The sequence below is a fragment of the Panthera tigris genome, chromosome C1 (genome assembly GCF_018350195.1).
Source record: "Panthera tigris isolate Pti1 chromosome C1, P.tigris_Pti1_mat1.1, whole genome shotgun sequence".
Lineage (NCBI taxonomy): Eukaryota > Metazoa > Chordata > Mammalia > Carnivora > Felidae > Panthera > Panthera tigris.
Genome location: NC_056667.1, coordinates 215,288,044 through 215,308,289, shown reverse-complemented (window position 1 = coordinate 215,308,289; position 20,246 = coordinate 215,288,044). Strand labels below are relative to the sequence as shown.

General features: G+C 55.3%; 1 protein-coding gene across 10 annotated transcripts in view; it reads right to left on the bottom strand.

Moving 5' to 3' along the window:
• Positions 1-5,242: 5,242 nt before the first annotated feature.
• Positions 5,243-20,246, bottom strand: part of AGAP1 (ArfGAP with GTPase domain, ankyrin repeat and PH domain 1) — a 540,980-nt gene continuing 525,976 nt past the window's right edge. For 9 of the 10 annotated variants that reach the window (XM_042995745.1, XM_042995748.1, XM_042995752.1 and 6 more), the window contains 2 exons: positions 7,772-8,027; positions 5,243-6,440 (listed from right to left, as the gene is read on the bottom strand). In XM_042995745.1, coding sequence (XP_042851679.1) covers positions 6,237-6,440; positions 7,772-8,027 — 460 coding nt within the window. In that variant the 3' untranslated portion in view covers positions 5,243-6,236. The remainder of the gene's footprint in view (positions 6,441-7,771; positions 8,028-20,246) is intronic. The other variant, XR_006221027.1, reaches the window with a different exon arrangement.

Here is a 20,246-nt window from a genome sequence, read left to right as displayed (position 1 = left end):
TCAGTGAGCTAACTCCCGGCTCTGGCCCATGCACCCTTGGTCCCGCCTGTCCCCTGACCCTCCAAGGGCCCGGGCAGGATGCACATGTCCCCCAGGCCACTCAGCGGCATGTCAGGTGCAGAGCAGGGTGCAGGGGACATCGGCTGGGCTGCCCACTCAGGCTTTCAACATCCAGGTGCTAGGCCAGAGCTGGAAAGCCCCAGGATGTCCTTCATCAAGCCCGGACACTGGCCATCTTACACGAGGAATCCCTAACTGTGTGGGCTTCTGGGGTCGGGCCCCATCTTCTTCACATGAGTTTGGGCCAGCTCAGATATTAGCTTCCCAGGCCAGTGTTGACACCATCTGGGGAGGTACGGGGAGGTCAGGGCAGACTCTGATTTAGGGGCAAGCGCTCCCAACACCGGGCTGTTCCATTTGGAAGATTCCCCAAAGCTCTCACATCTGTGTGGTTCCTTTCTTTTACCCGCGTCTCAAAACAGAAGACAGGATATCCCTGCCGCCAGGGAATATTCTAGAGGGGACCTAACTCGACTTTGACAGGCGATTCTCTAGCATACAGCTCCAACGTGACCCTCGGAGGACCTTCTCTACAGAAGCCACACACACCAGGCCAAAATAAAACACAAGCCCTGAGCTGACCTCTCGCACACTGACCAAGGTGGCTTGCCCTGCACGTACCCCGGGCACCGCAGGCCCTTTGGACGGGAAGGCCTCGGAGAAGGGCATTTTTACCAACCGGGTGCAAGCCCCAGAACCAAATGCCGTCACATGAGAACAAAACGAGGGCCTCATTAGTGAAACGCGGTGAGAGCAGTTTTCAAATCTGTGGTCCTGACTCATTGCTTTGGGATGGTGCTTCCTACACTGGTGAAACCAAACTCCTTCTAGAACTTGGGCGTTTTGAAGATCACAGACTAAAAAACAGACTCTCTGGTTTTGCAGAATCCCGTGCTGATGGCTGATGAATTCATCCTCTAATTGCCTGCCACTCTGGCCCAAACCGAAAAACCGGAACAGGAAAGAAGTGTCAATGTATGTTTAAAAAGCAGCAGACATCCAAAATTAAACAGGAAGTCCGTTAATATTGTTTAAAAAAAAATCTATGTAAGGACAGCCCTTCTCCTCCAAGGGTGTTTTTGAAATATGAATTCTAAGCTGTTACCTGTCCTTTCTTCCTCACGAAGGGAGAGCTGAGGGGTCAGTGGGGGCGTGCTGACCCTGAGTGGCACTGTTTCTCTCTCCTCGCGAGGGGCCTGGCCATTCTGGGTTCCAGGGACAACTTCCCAGCAATGACGGAAATAAAAGTCTGTTTCCATCTAACCTGCCCCCCACCTTCTCTCCTCTGCGTAACTGGAGTTGGATATTTTGAATATTCAATTTTGAATATTCTGACTGAAAGGCAACCTGATTTCGATGCCTGAACGATGACAGAGCCATCAGGGTGTAGGGCACGGAGCGGGCGGGGGCCCACACCGAGGGCTCACTGACCACAGGGCTTCCAGAAGAAAGCCACTTGGGAATTCAAACAGGAAACGTGTCGATAATGGCCCGAAGTGAAAAATCCAAGTCTGGATGCCAAAGGCCCTTATTTAGCTTTTTGGTGAAGGATGGGGGTGAGAATCACTTGAAGACAGGACGTCACAAGGTGTGAAACCCCCATTTGAGGAGGCCAGTGAGAAATAAATTATATTTCCCGGGAAAGAAAGATGTGATTCTTCAGCACATTTCTATTCGAATTCCTTCCTGACTGCTTTTCAATTTGTTTGCTTGAAGGACATAAATACAATCCAGGGGAGTTCTAGAAAGTCAGGCCGACCTTGTGGGGCGCGTGAGGGATGGAAATAGCACAGAGGGGGGAGGGGGGAAGGGCCCATCGAGGGGTAATGGATTTGCTTTCCAATTATCTTTGCCTTTTGAGAAGTTTTTGAGGCCTGACCATACTTACTCTTAGAGGCTCTATATTGTTGCAAGGCTTCTGAACCTCCCTAGGCGGGAATGTGGACTTCTTATTTCCGGAACATTCTAAATGCGAGGAGGAAGGGTGGGCACAGCTGGAGCCGCGGTGACCCAGGTCATCCTCGAGCAGAGCTCGGGCTGGGGGCCGGGTAGGACCCAGTGGCCACCCTTGATGGGGAAGATGTGTTCCCCAAGTGCAGGGACTAGACAAGCCGAGCCTGATGCCAGCCCTGAAAGGGACGGCCGCTCCAGCGAGGCCCCTCCTCTGACACTGCTCCCAGCACACAGGGGTGGGGAAGGGCACTGACTGGCCCTGCAGAGGGGAGGCCCAGAGGCTCAGACGGGAAGGGGGGGCCGTCACCGACTCCCTAGGGCCCTGGCTGGGGGACGCACCGCCAGCCTGGGGGCAGCTCTCCAGGCCTGGGTTCTGGCTTTCTGCTCTCGGCATTTCTGTTCTAAATGAACAATCCCATTTCCTGAGCATCCAGCCTCTGGCTGGGTGTCTGGCTGGCTTTTATCACATTGGTTGGCAACCGACTGGTCGTCAGATCCCGCAAGGCCACCCCGGTTTCACAGATGAGGAAAAAGATCCCCAAAGCTGGGGGCCTCTGCCCAAGGCCACACAGGAGGGACAGGAGAGCCAGGGCTGTCTTTCTCACTGGACCACGCTCTCCCCTATAAGTTAGTGGCCGCTGCTTTGAGGATGTAGAGAATGACCCTGAATGCGTGCAGGTGTTACAAAACTGCAAAGAATGGTCGCTAGGCCCGATGGCAGAGGCTGGGTCCAAGGCGACCCCATCAGGCTAGACAAAGCTTCAGAAGGCAGTGGTGCTGGAAGGGCCGCTGCCCGGGCTCACGGGCAGAGAATGGGCTCCTTTCAGGATCCTGGTCAAGAGTAAGCCAACGAGAGCACCCGACCGCCGCGTGATCAGCGAGCACCCCCTGCCTCCCGGGATAATTACGCGCGGTGTGCGTTCACTGGGAGACCCACAACTGCACCTGCTCATGGGGCCACAGACTCGGGAATCTGTCACCCGTTCACCCTGGAGCCGCTCCTCTCCTAGGATGACAGGAGACGGGCGGGGGCCGGGGCCCCATGACTGGGGCTCTGGGCTTGGCGAGCCACCTTTCCGCCCAGTACCGGAGATCTGCTCTCACGGGGTCAGAATCAAGGCTCCTTTCTCTGCAGGGTTTCTGGGGCACAGAAGGAATCCAGCCAGATCGTGAAGCTACCCTAACCCGTGACCGCGTGCGTGTGTGTGTCTTCCCCAGCACGTGGTTTCTCGGTAAGGGAAGTTTTACTTCTGAACAGAAGAGGCTGGACTATGCACTGGTGTCCTCACGGTCACTTCGCAGAACGTCCACGAGAACCAACGAACACAACTCGACCCCCTTCCCAAATTGGTTATTTCTAACACTAGCCCTGGGTTTTGGCTTCCTGGCCTTGGCGTTAAGTAAGGCTCTAAGATGGGAATGGCAGCATTGCTGGCAAAGAAAGCCCTTCTGGTCTGACACTGAAACATAAACAGATTAGCCATCAGTCGCTTTATTTTAGAGGAAAACCCTCGAAAACCACCACTGCCTTTCCTCTGTTGCCAAAACTCGGGCTCAGGAAAGCAGGCCGCCTCCCGAAGCATGGCTAAAAATAGCAGAAGAAGGGTCAGGTTTTCTGAGGAGGAATCAATGAAGTCCCCGTGCCGGAGAGAGGGAAGGGGTGGGGTGGGAGGGTGGGGGGAAAACCGGTCTAGCATTCAGGTCGTGAAAGGCTAAGTGAAAAAAGGAGTCGTTTGGGAAAATATTATATTATAAACACATATAATAATATGTACACACTCATATACATCTCAAAGAGAAGCCTTACAAGGAATTCTGTTTCTTTTCAAAACGAGGCTTCGCTATATGATAGGGCGTTCCTATAGTGGGAATTAACTACAATGAAATAATTTAAGAATTTCATTTATACTATATCTGCGTTCACTACGTGAAGTCTATGCTAAAGGCTGTGAGGAGGAGAACGTGTCCAGGTGGAATAGAACAGTAATGAGTTCTTCAAAAATAGGCAGTGACATTTTTTCCCCCCATTCACATTTAAAATAACTGCACAGTGATGAAACACAGAATTAAAAACCAGGGGGAGGATCAGGGACCTGTGGTCAGGGCTCTCAGCCTTCTGAACCTTCCATTCCCGGAGCCCGCTGGGCTCCACGCAGAGGAAGCAAGGTTGCAAATGTCCATGAAACACTGACCCACATATAAATTCTGTGTAAAGCTTTATTTTGTCCCCACCTACTTGAATTGTGTGTTTTTTTTTTTTTTAAAGTGAAAGAAGAGGGACAACTCTTACAAAATAGAAGGTTTCATATATGAGAGCAGGGGACTTCCCCGGGGAGGGGGGGGAGGGGGGCACTGGCCTGGCGTGGCCTTGGTTTCTGTGCTACAGCAGCCCAGAGGCGCCTTCCCATTGGACGACCCTCTCCTCCCACATACTGCTAAAGCGCTCCAGGCAAAGCCGCCCCTTTCCTTTTTAACCCAGGGTGTCACAACCTGGCCACGTTGAAGGTGGCTAACGTCTGAGAGCAGCCCCGATGGCACACAGTGACGGCAGACCAGGGGACGTGCTGATAACCCCAACGGAGGGCCTGGCCGCCAAGTTAAGCCTTAGCGATTCTCGCCGGCCGGCAGGTGCCGCAGAGCCGTGGGCGGCCGGTCGTGACCTGCCCGTGCAGAGCACGTGGGTCTGGGATTCGCACAGTCGCCCCCTGCTTTGCCACGGCCCCTCCTCTGGGTCGGCAGAAGTGCCATCAGATCGAAATGATGAGAAATCACATGCCGCCTTCCTCTTCTCTAAAATGCTTCAGTGTCTGGTTTTTTTTCTTTTCCCCCTTTCTCGATTTTAATAAGCAAATTGTACTACCATCTTCCGATGTGTTCCTTTTTCAAAGCTGTCTATCACATTAATGGAAGTGTTTGCTGCTGGGAGTGTTTTCCATGTACAATGATCTGTAACCCTCTCATCTCAACTAGTTGCACATTATTAGTTCACATCTAGTTCAGTTTATAAATTAACGGAGGTGACATTTGTCTGTACAAAAATCAATGCATATTTATGAACTCCTTTTATTCAAATAGATTTTCACAATCTTATCTAAAGACATAACACAGAAGCCTGGGTGACACTCCGGCGTGGCCCAGGAGTGACTGAGGACCCAAGACCTCCACCTTGGCAAATGGAAGTAAAATATCTCTGCCGTTTGGGGCAAAAAAAAAAAAAAAAAAAAAAAAAAAAAAAAAAAAAAAAAAAAAAATAGCCTTTTATGCCTTCGGTTACTTTACTGCATGTATTCGAAGTGTTATTATTAGCTTGGATCCGTGATTTCCTTTTGAATTTCCGAGTTACCCTTATTTATTTTTTCCATTTTGTTTTTGCACCAAGGAGAGCGACGGCAGTCAAATAATACTCAGCAACTGATTTCCTCTCTTTGGACTGAAAAATTAAACAGATACTAAATTATGACAGTGAATTTAGAAAGAAGGGCTCCAAGGGCTCGAAAGAACATGTCTGAGATGATATGATGCTTCTAAGAAGTATTACAATCACATCGTGGCAAGCATCGGAGCGTGCTGTGTAACTACCTCCTCGGCTAATATGCTTTTTTCTCGGTGATGACTAATCATGTTCTATTAAACAGCGGTAATGCTGGAAGAACTCTACTATACAAGTGTAATGAAGCCAGTATTCTCCCCGGACAGATTAGCTACAACTGATTTGACACATACCATCATAGGGGCTTCAAACCTGACAAACTCTGCCTGCTTCTGATTTATGCCGTCAAGCTCCTCGGAGAAGAGATGAAATCCGAGTGGTTCCGTTTGGTAGAGGTGAAATGTACTGATGTGCTTAACTGCCAGTTAAGGAGAGTTACCCTTCTCCTTGCTCCTCGCCTCCCCTCCCCCTCTCGTCCCCGTCCCTTGTGCCGTGCTCTGTGTCCACAGGCCGCCGGGCCGGGGGACCTCGCGGTGTGCTATCAAGAAACCAAGGCCCCCCCCCGGGCAGCCCCTGCTCGTTGCGGTGGGGGGGGGAGTTCAGGGGGGAAAAGGAGTCGGTCCTGCAGCCTCGCGGCCTCCGCTGCGCCCCCGCGAGGACGGTCAGGCTTTTGTGATTGCGCGCGGGGTGAGGGCGGGTGGGCGGCTGACCGCCAGGAGGAGTGGGGACGCGACGGGACTCACGTGTCGTGACCTCTGGGCGAGGGCGCGAGGCTGCGGGGGCCCGGCGGCCCTCAGATGATGGTGGGCACCCGCCCGCTGCTGTTGTTGCGATTATTGTTCTTCCTGGACAGGTTGGGGGTGGCCATGAGCACGAAGCGCTCGTCCGGACAGCCGTACTGCAGCAGGACGTCGATGCACTCCTGGCTGGACGCCTGCCGGGCGTAGGCCAGCGCCGTGTTCCCGTGGGCGTCGCGGGCCATGACGTCCACCCCGTACTGCGGAGGCAACGGAGAGGGCCGTTAGGGTCGCGGGGTGGGGGGGGGTGTGCCGCCGGAGGAGGGGACCAGGCGCCTTTCTCCAAGCCGTGTGGCAGCTCGTGCGGGGGGGGGGGGAACGGACCACCCCGGGAAGGGCCACAGATGAGGTGGCTAGGGACGCGGATGGCCAGAGGCCACAGCCGGCCCCACGGCGCGTCCTTTGAAAGAAACCATGCGCTTTTGACACCCAGAAGGCCCTCCTTTCTGCAGGAGACCGAGGGTAATCCTGGCTTTGTTAGTTCAATTCTGCCTTTCCAATCGTAAAAACAAAAAATAAGCACTTCTTGATCTCGGAGGTGATTCTCTTTCATTGGGGAAAATCTGTATGTAAAACACAAGGGTGCAGAGAAGTCCTCTGTTACCCCTATTCAGGTCCTACTATGGGTAAGCACCGCCATCCGCCCCCGCCGGGGACCTCTCGGCAGGCTGCCTTCTGTCGCCCTTCGGTGGGGACGCGCGGTGGCTGAGCCCCAGAGGTGTGCGGGCCGTGCCACCGCGGGTGTGGGCTGCTCAGGTGCCCGCGGCTCTACACACTGTCCCCCTCTTGTCGCCATTCAGGCTTCATGACGAATGCGTCCGTAGAAATCTAAGAATAATTCTTCCTAGGGGCGCCCGGGTGTGCCAGTCGGTTAGAGCGTCTGACTTCGTGTCAGGTCACGATCTCACGGTCCGTGAGTTCGAGCCCCGCATCGGGCTCTGTGCTGACAGCTCAGAGCCTGGAGCCCGCTTCGGATTCTGTGTCTCCCTCGCTCTCTGCCCCTCCCCTACTTGCGTTCTCTCTCTCAAACAAACAAACAAACAACAGAATAATTTTCCCTAGTGGAAGTTAACCAGAACAGTCCAGAAGAAGCCCTTTGACAAAGTCCTACCATCAAACTCTGGGTCCAGTATTTCTGGGTTTGGTAAAGGGAAAACCATATAAACTAGCTGTATCCTCCCCCTCCACCCCCCTCCCAAACACAGAGGACGGCAGTTGGTTGTAAAAGGAACAGGACAGACACTCCACCCGCACCTGACCCAGAGGGGTCATGAGACAGATGAGCTCTGCAGACACCCAGCGAGGGAGGGCTGGGCAAAGCAAGCCCCGCGGACCCCCTCCCTCCCTCTGATCGGTCCTCAAGCGGTGTCCTCACACAGGGGAGCCCGGCAGCCAGGGGTCTCCGCGCCTCAATTCCAAATTCCCTACTCGTATGCTTCCCATCTTCAGACCCGCCGCCTCCCACCAGAGAGATGCCCGCAGAGCAGAGCGAGGCCCCCGCGGCTATGCTGTCCTGTGCGCGGTGACCTACCCAGATCAGGAGCTGCGCCAGGACCACGTTCCCCTTCCGGCATGCCAGGTGCAGCGCGGTGCGGCCGTCCCCCTCTCCACACGTCTCGTTCACCTCGTCCCGGGAGCCGTGCGCCAGCAGCAGGATGACGGCCCGCAGGTCCTCGTCGGCGGTGGCCCGCAGCAGGTGCTGGCCCAGGGACAGCTCCGTGCAGGGCAGCGGGGCCAGGAAGAGCTTCTGTTCGTACTTGGCCCGGATCCACCGCTCCTTCTCTTCCCTGCAAGAGTCCCCACACAGGTGCAGTCGCAATCAGGAAGGGTGGCCGAGGCCGAGACCCCTCTGGCTCCAGAACCCACGTGGTCCGGGGGCATCGGGGAGGAAGCGAGATAGCAGGAGACGAGTTATCTTCGCAAGGAAGCCCCCTGAGGGACGGGCTTATTTTTTTTACAAAGTGGGGTCCCTGACCAGCAGCAGCTGGGAACTTGTTAGAAATGCAGAATCTCAGGCTCCGCCCCGGACCTCCGGAGTCAGAACCTCTTGGGGGGTGGTTGCAGAGCCTGTAGGCGGGGGTTCTGATGCCGCGGAAGCTGCGGCCAGCGGGAACCACCCCCCTGCCCAGGGTCTGGCACGATGCAGGGTGGATGCCACAGGCCGGATAAGCAATGACAGCGTTTAGTCGGGATCGGAGGACATTGCGGAGCACAGCGGACAGGATGGCCAGTGGGCTCCCCGCACCTGGGTGTGACCTTGAACGCTTAGCTCTTAATTCCTCCCCACGGAAGGGAGTATGTGATCCCCCTGGGATCTCCACATCCTTCGGTTGAGGAAAATCTTACTACAGGCCCATGGATGAAACCGCAGAGATCCCCATGTGGAGGTCTAGAAAAGACAAGCAAACTAAGTTCCTACGTGATTCCGTAATCTCTCTGGATACGTGGGGAACACCAAGATGTTCTAGGGCCCAGCCCAGGAGACAAGGCAGGCGGCCCGAGGCCAGAGCTGAGCTAGGGGTGCAGGAGGGGAGGACACTGGGGAAGGGCGGGGAAGGGCCTCGGGATGCAGACAGCAGCCCCAGGCGTCCCTCCCCCAGCAGCACTGGGCCTGCTGAGAATGTGCTTCCTGAACTTTGGGGGAAGGCGGGGTTCAGGGTCCAAGCGGCACAGGATGCTGCCTGTGACATCTGGAAGGAGGGCTGGGGAGGAAGAGGAGAGGGCAGAATGGGAAGAGAATGGGCAAAAGGAGACAGAAAGGAAGAGACCCACAGCAAAGTGTGTTCACACCGTCCCGAAGCAAAGGTCTGTGGCTGCTTAATGAAAGAAGAAAAGAAAAGCCCTACAGAGAAGAGGGACTCTAATGCCCCAGAGACTTAAATGAGACACTGGTTCACAACTAACCCCTCCTAAAACCCAGCGTTTTCTCCAAGAGAATAATCAGGGTGCATAGCTACAAACTACACAGAGAATCACTTAGGGCTTCCGTGACACTCTAGAAAGAAAACTCATTAACCATGACATTTCTTCTTCCGAAGGACAGAAAAGACGCTTGTTTACACCTTTTACTCGTGTTTACACTGCTCCCAGTGATCTAGTGTCGGGTTGGCCCTAATCTGTTTTTAAATACTTAGGCAAACAGATTCTTCCAGGAGCAAATCTGGATTAGTTTTGCTTCATTTCCTGGTCCATGCGAGTGACCCCAGGGTGACCCCCGACCCTTTTCATTCGGAGATTTCCAGGACAAACACTTGGCTACAGCTGAGAACCCACCCCCGCAGCCCGGATGAGGCTGAAGCTGGACGCGGCCCGCACCCTGTCCCCGCCTGGGCCAAAATACAAACGCGAGGGTGCCGGGCAGGCGAGAGACAACACACTCCCAACAAAATCGTGTTTCTCGTGCTATGAAAAAACCGCATTTAACGTGTATTTAACATACGTTGGTGCGTTTCATAAACCGCCAAACAGCAAGAACAAAACGGGAATGAAATGAAAAGGGACGAGGGTGAAGGGTGCATCCAGATTTTCAAGTCCCCGCTTGCTAGCTCTCGTTTTTTGGTGGGCATTAAAGTCAGAGCTGTTTTATTCTGCTCTGCTTGGTTTTAATTCGCATTGCCAAATCACCCAGGGATAAAACAGGGAACTGAACACTGGAACTATCGTCCTAGCTGTAGTTATCCAATTCTCTAATATTCGGACATCCCAGCCCAAGAATGAAGAAGGCCCCCAGCTTCTGAGTCCTCTCCTGCGGTGTGCTCTCCTGGGGAAGTGGGGTGGCAGGGGGGGAGGGGGGTTTCTGTCCTGGGATCTGGTCACCCCACAAACAAGCTCGCCTGAATTCACTGAAATTGAAGTCGACGTGTGTCTGAATGATTGTGTTTAAACCGCTTCTTGCTTTTATTTAAAAAAATTTTTTTCTTTAATGTTTACTTCTGAGAGAGAGACAGAGCAGGAGCAGGGGAGGGGCAGAGAGAGAGGGAGACACGGAATCCGAAACAGGCTCCAGGCTCCGAGCTGTCAGCACAGAGCCCAACATGGGGCTCGAACTCACGGACCGTGAGATCATGACCTGAGCTGAAGTCGGACGCTTAACCCACTGAGCCACCCAGGCACCCTCCCCTACCCCGCCCCATTCCTCGCTTTTAAAAGTCAGTGCTGTTTATAATTACGGAACAAAGGTGGGTCCAGATTTCATGGGGCTGAATACCAGTTTGGGAGCTTCTTTCGAAGGAAGACTCGACTGTTATGTCTATAAAATTAGGAACAGGGTCTTGGAGAGGGTTCCCGCAAGGGAAGGCCAGCGGTTGGCAGCCTTTACGGCTGGTCCACCTGTGACCCTGCAGAAGCCAGAGCAAGGGGAGTATTACCAATAGGGCTGCACGGCCTCCACCGACTCAAATACAGAAAACAGGCTTGATACTGGGGGCTGTCCCTGAGGAATACTGCAAGGAGACAGAACGAAGCCTCCACGTGGCCTTCTTGGTGGGGACTGCCTCTTCCAGCCCATGTCCACCAGGCCCCCAGAGCTGTTTAACATATGGCCTTCATCACGTGACGGAAACACGGCTCTTCACCAAAACTTCTTTGCCGTTTAAAAGCAGAAGCTTTCCACGCCGGCTTCTGGGCCCTACAGGACTTCGGCCCCTCGCTGTTTTTCCGGATACCGGGAGGGGCCGGAGCGCTAAGCGAGGCCACTTCATGTCTGAATCAGGAATGCTTCTGTTTCGCGGCTGAAATCCAGCGAGTAGGAACGGAGAACTCAGACAAGAGCGTGTGAGGGTTTTGTGAATTCAGGAACCCCTACTTCTGCTCAAGCACTTGCTGTTGTTTAGAACCCATGTCCTGTGGTCACCGTGCACCCCGATACACCGGGCGGGGGTGGGTAAGCTTTACCCCGTGTGCTTTCCGCGGTGGCCGAGGGCGGGAGAAGAGAATCGCCCCAAGGCCGGTGGGGCCACAGGCCTTGGTTTTGGCAACGGAGAGACGGGATCTATGTGCCTGCTTCCACGGTGTAGACTTCCACGCCTTCAGTGACTTCTCGGGCCGTCCCTCCCTTGCCCATAAAGCGGGTCTACAGAAGGCAGGGTGGTTTCGGGGCTGAGGCCGCATGTCTGGAGGATGTGCTGGCCCAGCCGTCGCTCTGCAAGTGGCAGCTGTTGGTGCTGCAACGATGGAGTCAGACAGCAGCTCTAATGACGCACAGTTGCCATCGAGCACCTGAGAACGCACCTGCGGGGGTGGTGTGCGTGACAAAGGTGGCCGTGGTGGCCAAACGCCAGCTGGATGCTCAGGGTTCTAAGTCCGGGCCGTCAACGTGCTCGGCGGGGTGAGGTGGGGACTCTTGGCCAGGGGCCCCGACAACTCTACCAGCGTCCCTGGTGTGTGTGACCCCCCCACACCCTACCACGGGCAGCAGAGGGGCTCGGGATGCTGGGAGAGGGGTGCCCAGCCGGCGTAAAGGACCCTATGGCTGTCAGCGGGTCTGGGGCCAAGTGCGGTTAGCCCCTGTCCACAGCCTTGAGATATCCCAAGTCTTCTTGGACTGAATTGTGTCCCCTCCCCGCCGCCCCCCAATCCATATGCTGAAGCCCTAATCCCAGTGTGTCTGTATTTGGAGGCCAGGCCTCTAGGGAGGTAACTGAGGTTAAATGAGGTCATAAAAAGTGGCCTTATAAGACGAGGAAGAGACACAGGGATCTCTCTCCGAGGGAGGGCACGGCAAGAAGGCACGGTCTGCAAGCCAGGAAGAGCTCTCACCAGAAACCAGCCCTGGCACCCTGACCTTGAACTTGCTGCCTCCGGAGCCAAGAGAAAACACAGTTATGTATTGGAGACACCCAATCTGCGGTATTTCGTTAGGGTAGCCCAGTCTGACCCGTAACATTCTGGACACCCACGGCCTCCACCATCGTCCTCCGGCTTCCGTGCCGACACGTAACACGCGAAAAACGGACACTCCGCTAGTGTTTCCTTTTCTACGAGAACATTCTAAGACCGTTTGCCCTACGAAGCCAGGATGCCAACACACAAATACTCTAATTGTTACTCTGATGTCCCAATCTTCCTTCCGGGATCCCCAGCTTGTCTTGGCCGAGCCTTTCATTTTCCCCAAGGAAGGCCAGTTCAAGAGCAGCGTAGCTGGCAACAGATCACTTCACCTCGTTCCAATCCCCTGGAGGCCCGCTGCTCACAGCCTCCGTTAGCTAATGAGCTAAAAAATGACTTATTGGCACGGCCGGCCGTCAGCAGAAAGAAGGCGGCCCAGCTCCTCATTTGAGCCCCGTGCTGACACACCTTTAAATAAATCAACCGCACGGGAGTGAGAGAAAATGAGAGAACAGACGACTAATCAGAAGAAAGACACTGACCCAGTCCCCCCAAAATAAAAAGGAAAGACACAATCGAAGGTGCAGTAGTAAATATTTTCTTCCCTTCCGGCCTGAAATGAAGCCCCTTTATTAGGTGGCCCTCCACCCCCCACCGGCCCCTGAGCCAGGAAACCGCCTGGTGGGTGCGCTGTGGGCCGGTCAGGTACCCAGCACAGGATTTGGGGGTCAGGGAGCAGGTGGGGCCCCGGCTGTCCCCAGCACCGTGTGTGCAGAGTCTTGAAGGGTCTGCAGGGCTGGGATGCACTCTGGTCCTGCAGCCCGACAGACAGGCCCTGCCGCACTTGACCTTGATGTGGCCAAGGCTCTGCGTGGCCCCCGAAGATGAGTCTGGGACACATCCCAGCTGCCACCTGCACATTCAGTGCTTGCCAGACGGAAATGACATCATTCCCAGGCGCCAGTAAATACCGCCCGCAGGTCCCAGGAGCACCTGCTGTGGCGATCCTGAGGGTGATGACGACGAGGAGGAGGGAAACCACCTTTCCTGGGAACTCCCAGTGACGCTGGGCTCATCAAGGGCCCCCGAGCATGGTCCCCGTTCCTACAAAGGAGCTACATGTCAAACACCGAGCAAAATGCACATGTGATCGCAGAGTCATGGCCATATTTTGAGAGAAATTATGACATTTTTAAAAGGAAAGGCCTTTTGGGGTGCTTGGGTGCCTCAGTCGGTTGAGCGTCCGACTTTGGCTCAGGTCACAATCTCACGGCTGGTGAGTTCGAGCCCCACATCGAGCTCTCTGCTGTCAGTGCAGAGCCCGCCTCGGATTCTCTGCCCCCCTCTGTCTGGCCCTGCTCGTTCTCACTCTCAAAAAAAGGACAGGTCTTTTCCTGAAAAGCTTCAAAAGAAAAAGAGACGGGTCATCTGCATTCCAAGTTTCAGAGAAGGCGCAAGTGTGGGTGGTGTGCAACGGACGGCTTTTCCGAGTTTGAAATAGGGCGGCTGGACCGTGAACACACAGGGGGGTCCGGGGTCGTGTAGGCAGGTTGCAATGTGGGAGGAAGAAGCTGCCGGCAGGCAGGGCAGAGCCAGGCTCCCAGACCAGCCCTGGCCTTCGAGATGGGCTTTGGGGACCAGCTGCAGCCGGGAGCTCGGTAGGGTTGGGCCACAGTCCCGCTCCCCTCGGCCGACCCGGGGACCGGACGGAGAGGGCGGAAGGGTGTGGACGCTGGTACCACCCTGCCGGTGCGGCACCAATAACGCTCAGGGTCTATTAAAATGAGCCAGATGATGCACACCCGGCAAGGACAGCTAACTCAGCGGATGGCAAGATCAAGGTGAAGAGTCAGGAAAAGACGATGAAGAGGAGGTGGGGGAGGGGCAGAAAGGAGCATTTACATTCGCAGAGAAAACGAGCTGGGTCGGGGTGGTGGGAAGCAGAGCTTTACCCCTGTGTCTGAGGCGAGGACCCGGGGATGGGGCGGCTCGAGGTGTGTGGGCTGCCCCGGGCTCTGTCTTGGGTCACGGGAACGGTCGTGGGGTGAGGACCACTGTGCCCGGTCCTGGCAGTCCACTGCAGTGCCCAGCTCCAGGGGAGACACGAGGGTCTCCGACCGGCCAGCCAGAGGTGTCTGGAAGCCGAGAATGCCACCAGGGCGAGACCAGCCACACCCGATGCTGACGATCACGATGACAAAGGCCCCGAGTGTGAGGGTCATCTGTCCCCAGTAACTGAAGGGGTGTCCCGGGAAGGGCTGGGCGTCCGTGGCACCTCGAGCCGCCCAGCACTGGGCTGGCGCCTTCCTATCCCTGCGAGCAGAGGCCTCCCACGTGAAGTCCCTAGGATGCCGCCCTCCACGCGTGCTGCTTTTCACCCGGCCTTGACCCCGCACCCTGTTTCCACCGCTGTTTACTACTCTGCCTGAGCCACGTGTGGGCTTGCGGTGATCCGCCTGCGGGCACGCGCTTCTGTCTTGACTCTGTCACCCAGACGAGGAAGGTGACCGCCGATGTCACAGCTACAGTTTAAGGACTTCTGATGCGCCGGCCATCGGGCTGAGCCTTTCGTCAGTTATGTGGTTTCACTCTGACGACGCCCGGTGAGGTAGGTCCTGCCCCGTTTTAGAAGGGGGGAAGGGGAGCGGCTGACCCCGGTGGTCACTGTCTCAGCTCCTCCTCTGGGCTCTGCTGCCTTCCCAAGAAGGGGAAGCCCCGATCCCAGGCCACCGCCCCGGCAGGGTGTCGCGGTCGGGCCTGCGGTCACAGCCCCTCTCTGACGATCTCAACACCGGATCCTCCCTGTGGGGAACGGTTCGATGTGACTCGTGTCAGAGAATCGAGAGCTGAGCCCCGCCCCCCCCCCCCCCCCCAAGGGGCAGCATGAGCCACGTGCTGGTGTCTGAGTTTAATCCGAGTAAAACAAGATTGCTCTGTTGCTCTAGACAGGCCTCACACACCCCAGGCGCACCGGCAGCTGCCATCTCGGACGGTGCACGTGATCTGGAACGTTCCCCCTGCTGCTTGCAGATAGGGCCCATGGAGACGATTGGTCATTTCTTCCCTCCCAGTTTTTCCTTACCAAAATGCTCTGGCATTAAAAACAAATACGGAATGAAGAGAAATGAAACCACAGATGTTCGAGGATAGCGAGCGCGAAGGAAACGACTCGGACACCAGGACTCGCGACGGAAGTGCTGTGAGGGGAGGTGCCCGGGCAGCTGGGTCCCAGAGAGGACCCGGGTCACCGTCAGTGTCCACGACCCCGGCACTCAGTGAGGAGCAAAGGGCAGGGCAAGTCTCACGGGCCCGCGGGGAGACCCGGAGAGCAAAGGAAGAGCACGCTAGGCACAGGCCACGGTCCTCAGAGAATCGTCTGGACGGGGCGCCCCTTTCTCCGCTCCCCGCGCATCCGAAGGCGAGCTGCGAGGATGCCGTCACACGGAAACGCCACCGGCCGCGTCGCAAGTCTGGCAGGGAGGGCTCAGCAGGCTGCCAAGGGGTAACGAGGTTAATGGGTTGGATTCGCAGAAAAGAACGTTTTCGGCGAATAACCACAAAGCTTTGGGTTGGCTTTCGGCACTGTTCTGTGGCACTACAGGACACGAGTCGTGGGGGGAGGCAGACCCTGGACGGTGACCGGACGCCCCACTGGGTCCTCGAGGGTGTCGTGAGCAGTGGTCCCCGGTGGTTTTGGCCGCAGCCCTCCACTCCCCACAAACGAGGCTTTCACCGGATGCCTGTGTAAGGCACTGGCCAACAACGGCCTTTCCCGAAAGCCCTGTGTCAAGTCTAATGTGTTCATTTTTCTGGGAACCCCTCCCCCAAACATTAAAAGGCCAAGAACTTTTTTTGGTGCCTGTCACTTGTCACAATGTTCCTCTCGGGAACATCTTTCTTCCCACTCGATGGGCTGGGAGAGGATTTGTCAACGCTGATTAAAAAAAAAAATTTTTTTTAATGTTTATTTATTTTTGAGAGAGAGAGAGAGAGAGAGAGAGAGAGAGAGACAGAGTGTGAGCCGGGAGGGGGAGAGAGAGACAGGAAGACACAGAATCCGAAGCAGGCTCCAGGCTCCGAGCTGTCTGCACAGAGCCCGACGCGGGGTTCAAACTCACAAACTGTGAGACGGTGACCTGAGCTGAAGTTGGACGCTTAACTGACTGAGCCACCAGGCGCCCTCGTCAATGCTGATTTTAAAGGAGATTCTGTAGCAAAGTATATCGGAGGAAAGGAATATCCTCAGCAGTGATAGGAGGCCTGTGTGGCTTACATGGTGACTGGGACAGCGACAGGAGAGGAAAGAAAGAGCCAGCTAGCAGCAAGGAATTTCCAAAGTGTCTTTCTGCCTCGAGCAAAGCAGGAACTGGGAGGGAGGCACGGAAGGGGGGCCGGAACAATATGTTAGGAAAACAGGGGGCTTCCTCTCTCTGCAGGAGAAGACCCCGGCCCGCGGCAGGCCGCCCCTGGCACGCATGCCTTCTCCCCTGGCCGCGTTGCTAAGGAAGGACGGCCAACAAAGACCGATGGATATTTATTCCTTAATTACCGAAAGCTTTTAAGAAACTGGCCACTGTAAATCCCGCATGCAGAGAGCAGGAGGCAACGGACAAGGATTTATGCTCACGGGGCAAAGACAAAATAAATATCCCGCCTGACTTCTGATCAATATTATGAGTGTTTTTGCCAACCTGCAGGGTGTTTTATGAGTTCCGAGGAACGGAACAGAATCATTATTAATTAAATAAAGCCAACTATATTAGGCTTATTACTTCTGTGAGTCATAGTTAGCGGTGCCCAGCTGTAGGTGTTGGGGGCGGGTGGCTCAGTGCGCAGGTGCGGCCCGGGGCAGCCCGGGAGGCGGGATCACGTGCTCAGGGGCACGGCACGGCCAGTGCCCCCTCGGGTCCCCTTCCACCTAGACGGCAGCGGATGAGAGCACTAGCCATAAGCAGAGCTGGCTCTCCCCGCCACACCTCAGTCCGGGGTTCAGGCTGAGTCCTGGGGCTCCTGGGGCTCTGCTGTCATTAGCGCTGGGCACCTCCCAACACCTGTCTGTTTGGAACCTGGCCAGGCCGAGCAGAAATACGCACCAGGCTACAAGCAACAGGGCAGATACAACATCACCCCTCTAAAGTTCTGCGGCAACCTGTAGGAATTTTACCTGGAAACCTCAAAGCAGGCACAAGCGCGAGCTGGCCTGGGAAGGAGGAAACATTCGGCTAATCGTGGACAAGACCCAGCTCAAGCCTCACACCCTTTGGTCGTCTACCAAGCACCAGGTACTCACAGAGAACAGAGCCTGGGCCTCGATTTCCCCTCTGGGTGATTTAAAGGCCTACTGAGGTCCCACAGGAACATCCGCTTGAGAGGTAGCGGTCCAGGATGGAACGAAGGCAGGGGCTGAGTCACGGGGCTGGGAGAGCCCAGCCCGCCCAGGCCTTCCTCCTCTCGCCGGGTCCACTCAACGGGAGGCCTCAGCCTGGCTTCCCGTGTGGACAAACGCCGCCTCTAGAACACGTGGCAACCGTCCGCTGGGGACCCGGCACGCGCCCATTGCCATAGGCAGAGGCAGCCGGGGGGCCTCTCCTGTCCGTTCCTGTCCGACCTGTGGATGCCGTGCTGCCACCAGCACCGTGGCCGAGGAAGGCGCAACCCCCGCCCCGGCTTGCGGCCCTCCACGAGCGACTCCCGCCTATCTGCTGAGAGTGACCCACGTGCTTTCTCAGGCTCCCTGCACAGGAAACGAGTCCCAGGACGAGAGAATCTGCTCACGCTTACTTTCTGGTCCCTGGAACCACAGCACGGACCCCAGAGCCCAATCCTCTCCAAACCTCTCACTGCCCACTTGGGAGGCGGCCAGTTCGAAAGGGTGGGTGTGGGTGGAAGGGGACGCAGGGCCTGGGGGGCTGTCTGCCTGGACCCCTGGACAGAGCTGGGGCCGGGGGGGGCCCAGGCAGTGGGGGCAGAGAGTGGGGGCACTGAGGGCAACTCAGAGCAAGTCTGTCGTTCAAGGAAATCCTTTTGGAACCTCGTTATGCTATTAGAGAAGGGCGGGACACCCAGACTGTTCCAGAAGCAGCCGTAATATTTTTATTTTCAGTATTTCCCACCCCCTGGCCCTCATTTTCTGACCTATTGTCCAACAACACAGCGAAACGTGGGACGTGAAAGGAAAAACCACCGGAGGTACAGACACCTCAACCGGCAAACTTCTCACCGTCTCTGTGCTCCAGGGTCACGTTTCGCTCCCAGGCATATTATCTTGTTGGAACTTTAGCAGACACCTTTATTAGTCTCTGCAAAGCTAGTCTGACAAATTAAGTTTGTGAATTAATTTGCAAACTGAGTGAGTGTTTTCACATTGGAATCGCGGCTAAGCTACAGCAGCCACACGCACGTCGCCGTCTCCGGGCTTCAACGTTAAGAGAAAATGTGAGCAACCATTCTAGAGCATAAATGCCGATAAATCTGTGCCAAGTCGGAGGGGGCCTGAGCCAGTCAGGTGAGGCGGTCCTAGATCCCGCGTAATGTGTCACGAAACGGGACGCGCCTGGGCAGCCCTCGCGTCAGCCCCGGTGGTAGGACCCCCATCACAGCGAATTAAGTTCGCCATAACAGTGGCTGATGGGATCCGCTTTGGAACATATCGCATCATAAACAGATAAGGGAAGAGAAATGGCCCTTTTCCTCCGCTCGGAATACTGTAAAATGGATATAAGCCTCTGCTGTACGTGCACCAGTGCCCTTTAAACACCAGGGAGCGGACACTCCATGGCTCTTCTTAAACGAGAAACCAAGGGGGCAAGACGCAGTAATTGCAGAGGGCCAAGCATGACCTGGTGGCTTCTCGGAGACCTGTCCGCTACGTGGTTGTTCAATAAGGAGAGAGAGGAGGCTGCAGGTTACGGACTGGCGACAGCTGCAGAGCGATACGAGCTCTGAGCAGGGGCTGACAAGCGGCTTTGGGGACCACAGACTTCAGCAATACAGCACCTTGGGCTTAAAAACATTTTTTTTCAATGCTTATTTACTTTTGAGAGAGTGCGTGAGCGGGGGAGGGGCAGAGACAGAGGGAGACACAGAATCCAAAGGAGGCTCCAGGCTCCGAGCTGTCGGCACAGAGCCCGACGCGGGGCTCGAACTCACAAATTGTGAGATCGTGGTCTGAGCTAAAGTCGGATGCTCAACCGACTGAGCCCCTATGTTTCTTTCTTGTTTTTTTTTAATGTTTATTTATTTTGAGAGAGAGAGAGAGAAAGAGTGCACGCATGTATGCAAGCAGAGCAGGGACAGAGAGAGAGAGAGAGAGAGAGAGAGAGAGAGAGAGAGAGAGAATCCCAGACTCCAGGCTGCCAGCACAGAGCCTGATGCAGGGCTCAATCCCACATATCCTGAGATCATGAGCTGAGCCAGCATTAAGAGTTGGCCGCTCAGGGGCGCCTGGGTGGCGCAGTCGGTTAAGCGTCCGACTTCAGCCAGGTCACGATCTCGCGGTCCGTGAGTTCGAGCCCCGCGTCAGGCTCTGGGCTGATGGCTCAGAGCCTGGAGCCTGCTTCCGATTCTGTGTCTCCCTCTCTCTGCCCCTCCCCCATTCATGCTCTGTCTCTCTCTGTCCCAAAAATAAATAAAAAACGTTGAAAAAAAAAAAATTAAAAAAAAAAAAAAAAAGAGTTGGCCGCTCAACCGACTGAGCTACCTGGGTGCCCCAGTAATATTATGTTTTTAAAGCCTAATGATTTTGAACACTAAAGAATCTTTTTTTTAAAAAAACTTTTAACATTTATCCATTTTTGAGAGATAGAGACAGAGTGCGAGTGGGGGGTTGGGCAGAGAGAGAGGGAGACAGAATCCGAAGCAGGCTCCAGGCTCTGAGCTGTCAGCACAGGGTCCGACGCGGGGCTCAAACTCACGAACTGTGAGATCATGACCCGAGCCAAAGTCAGACGCTCAGCTGACTGAGCCACCCAGGCGCCCCTAAAGAATCTTCTTCACGTAGTTTTCCTTTTAATTTGGCGGGGGGGGGAAGGTGGGGATTGGTTTCTCACGTGGTTTCTCAACGGCCAAACCAAAACAGCAATAAGAAAAACAAAACAGATTTTAAGAGAGGAAACACGTTCCAGACGGCATGTGAATGGAAAAGGCATTTAAAATGAATGTGCACGTTAGTTTTCTTGAAA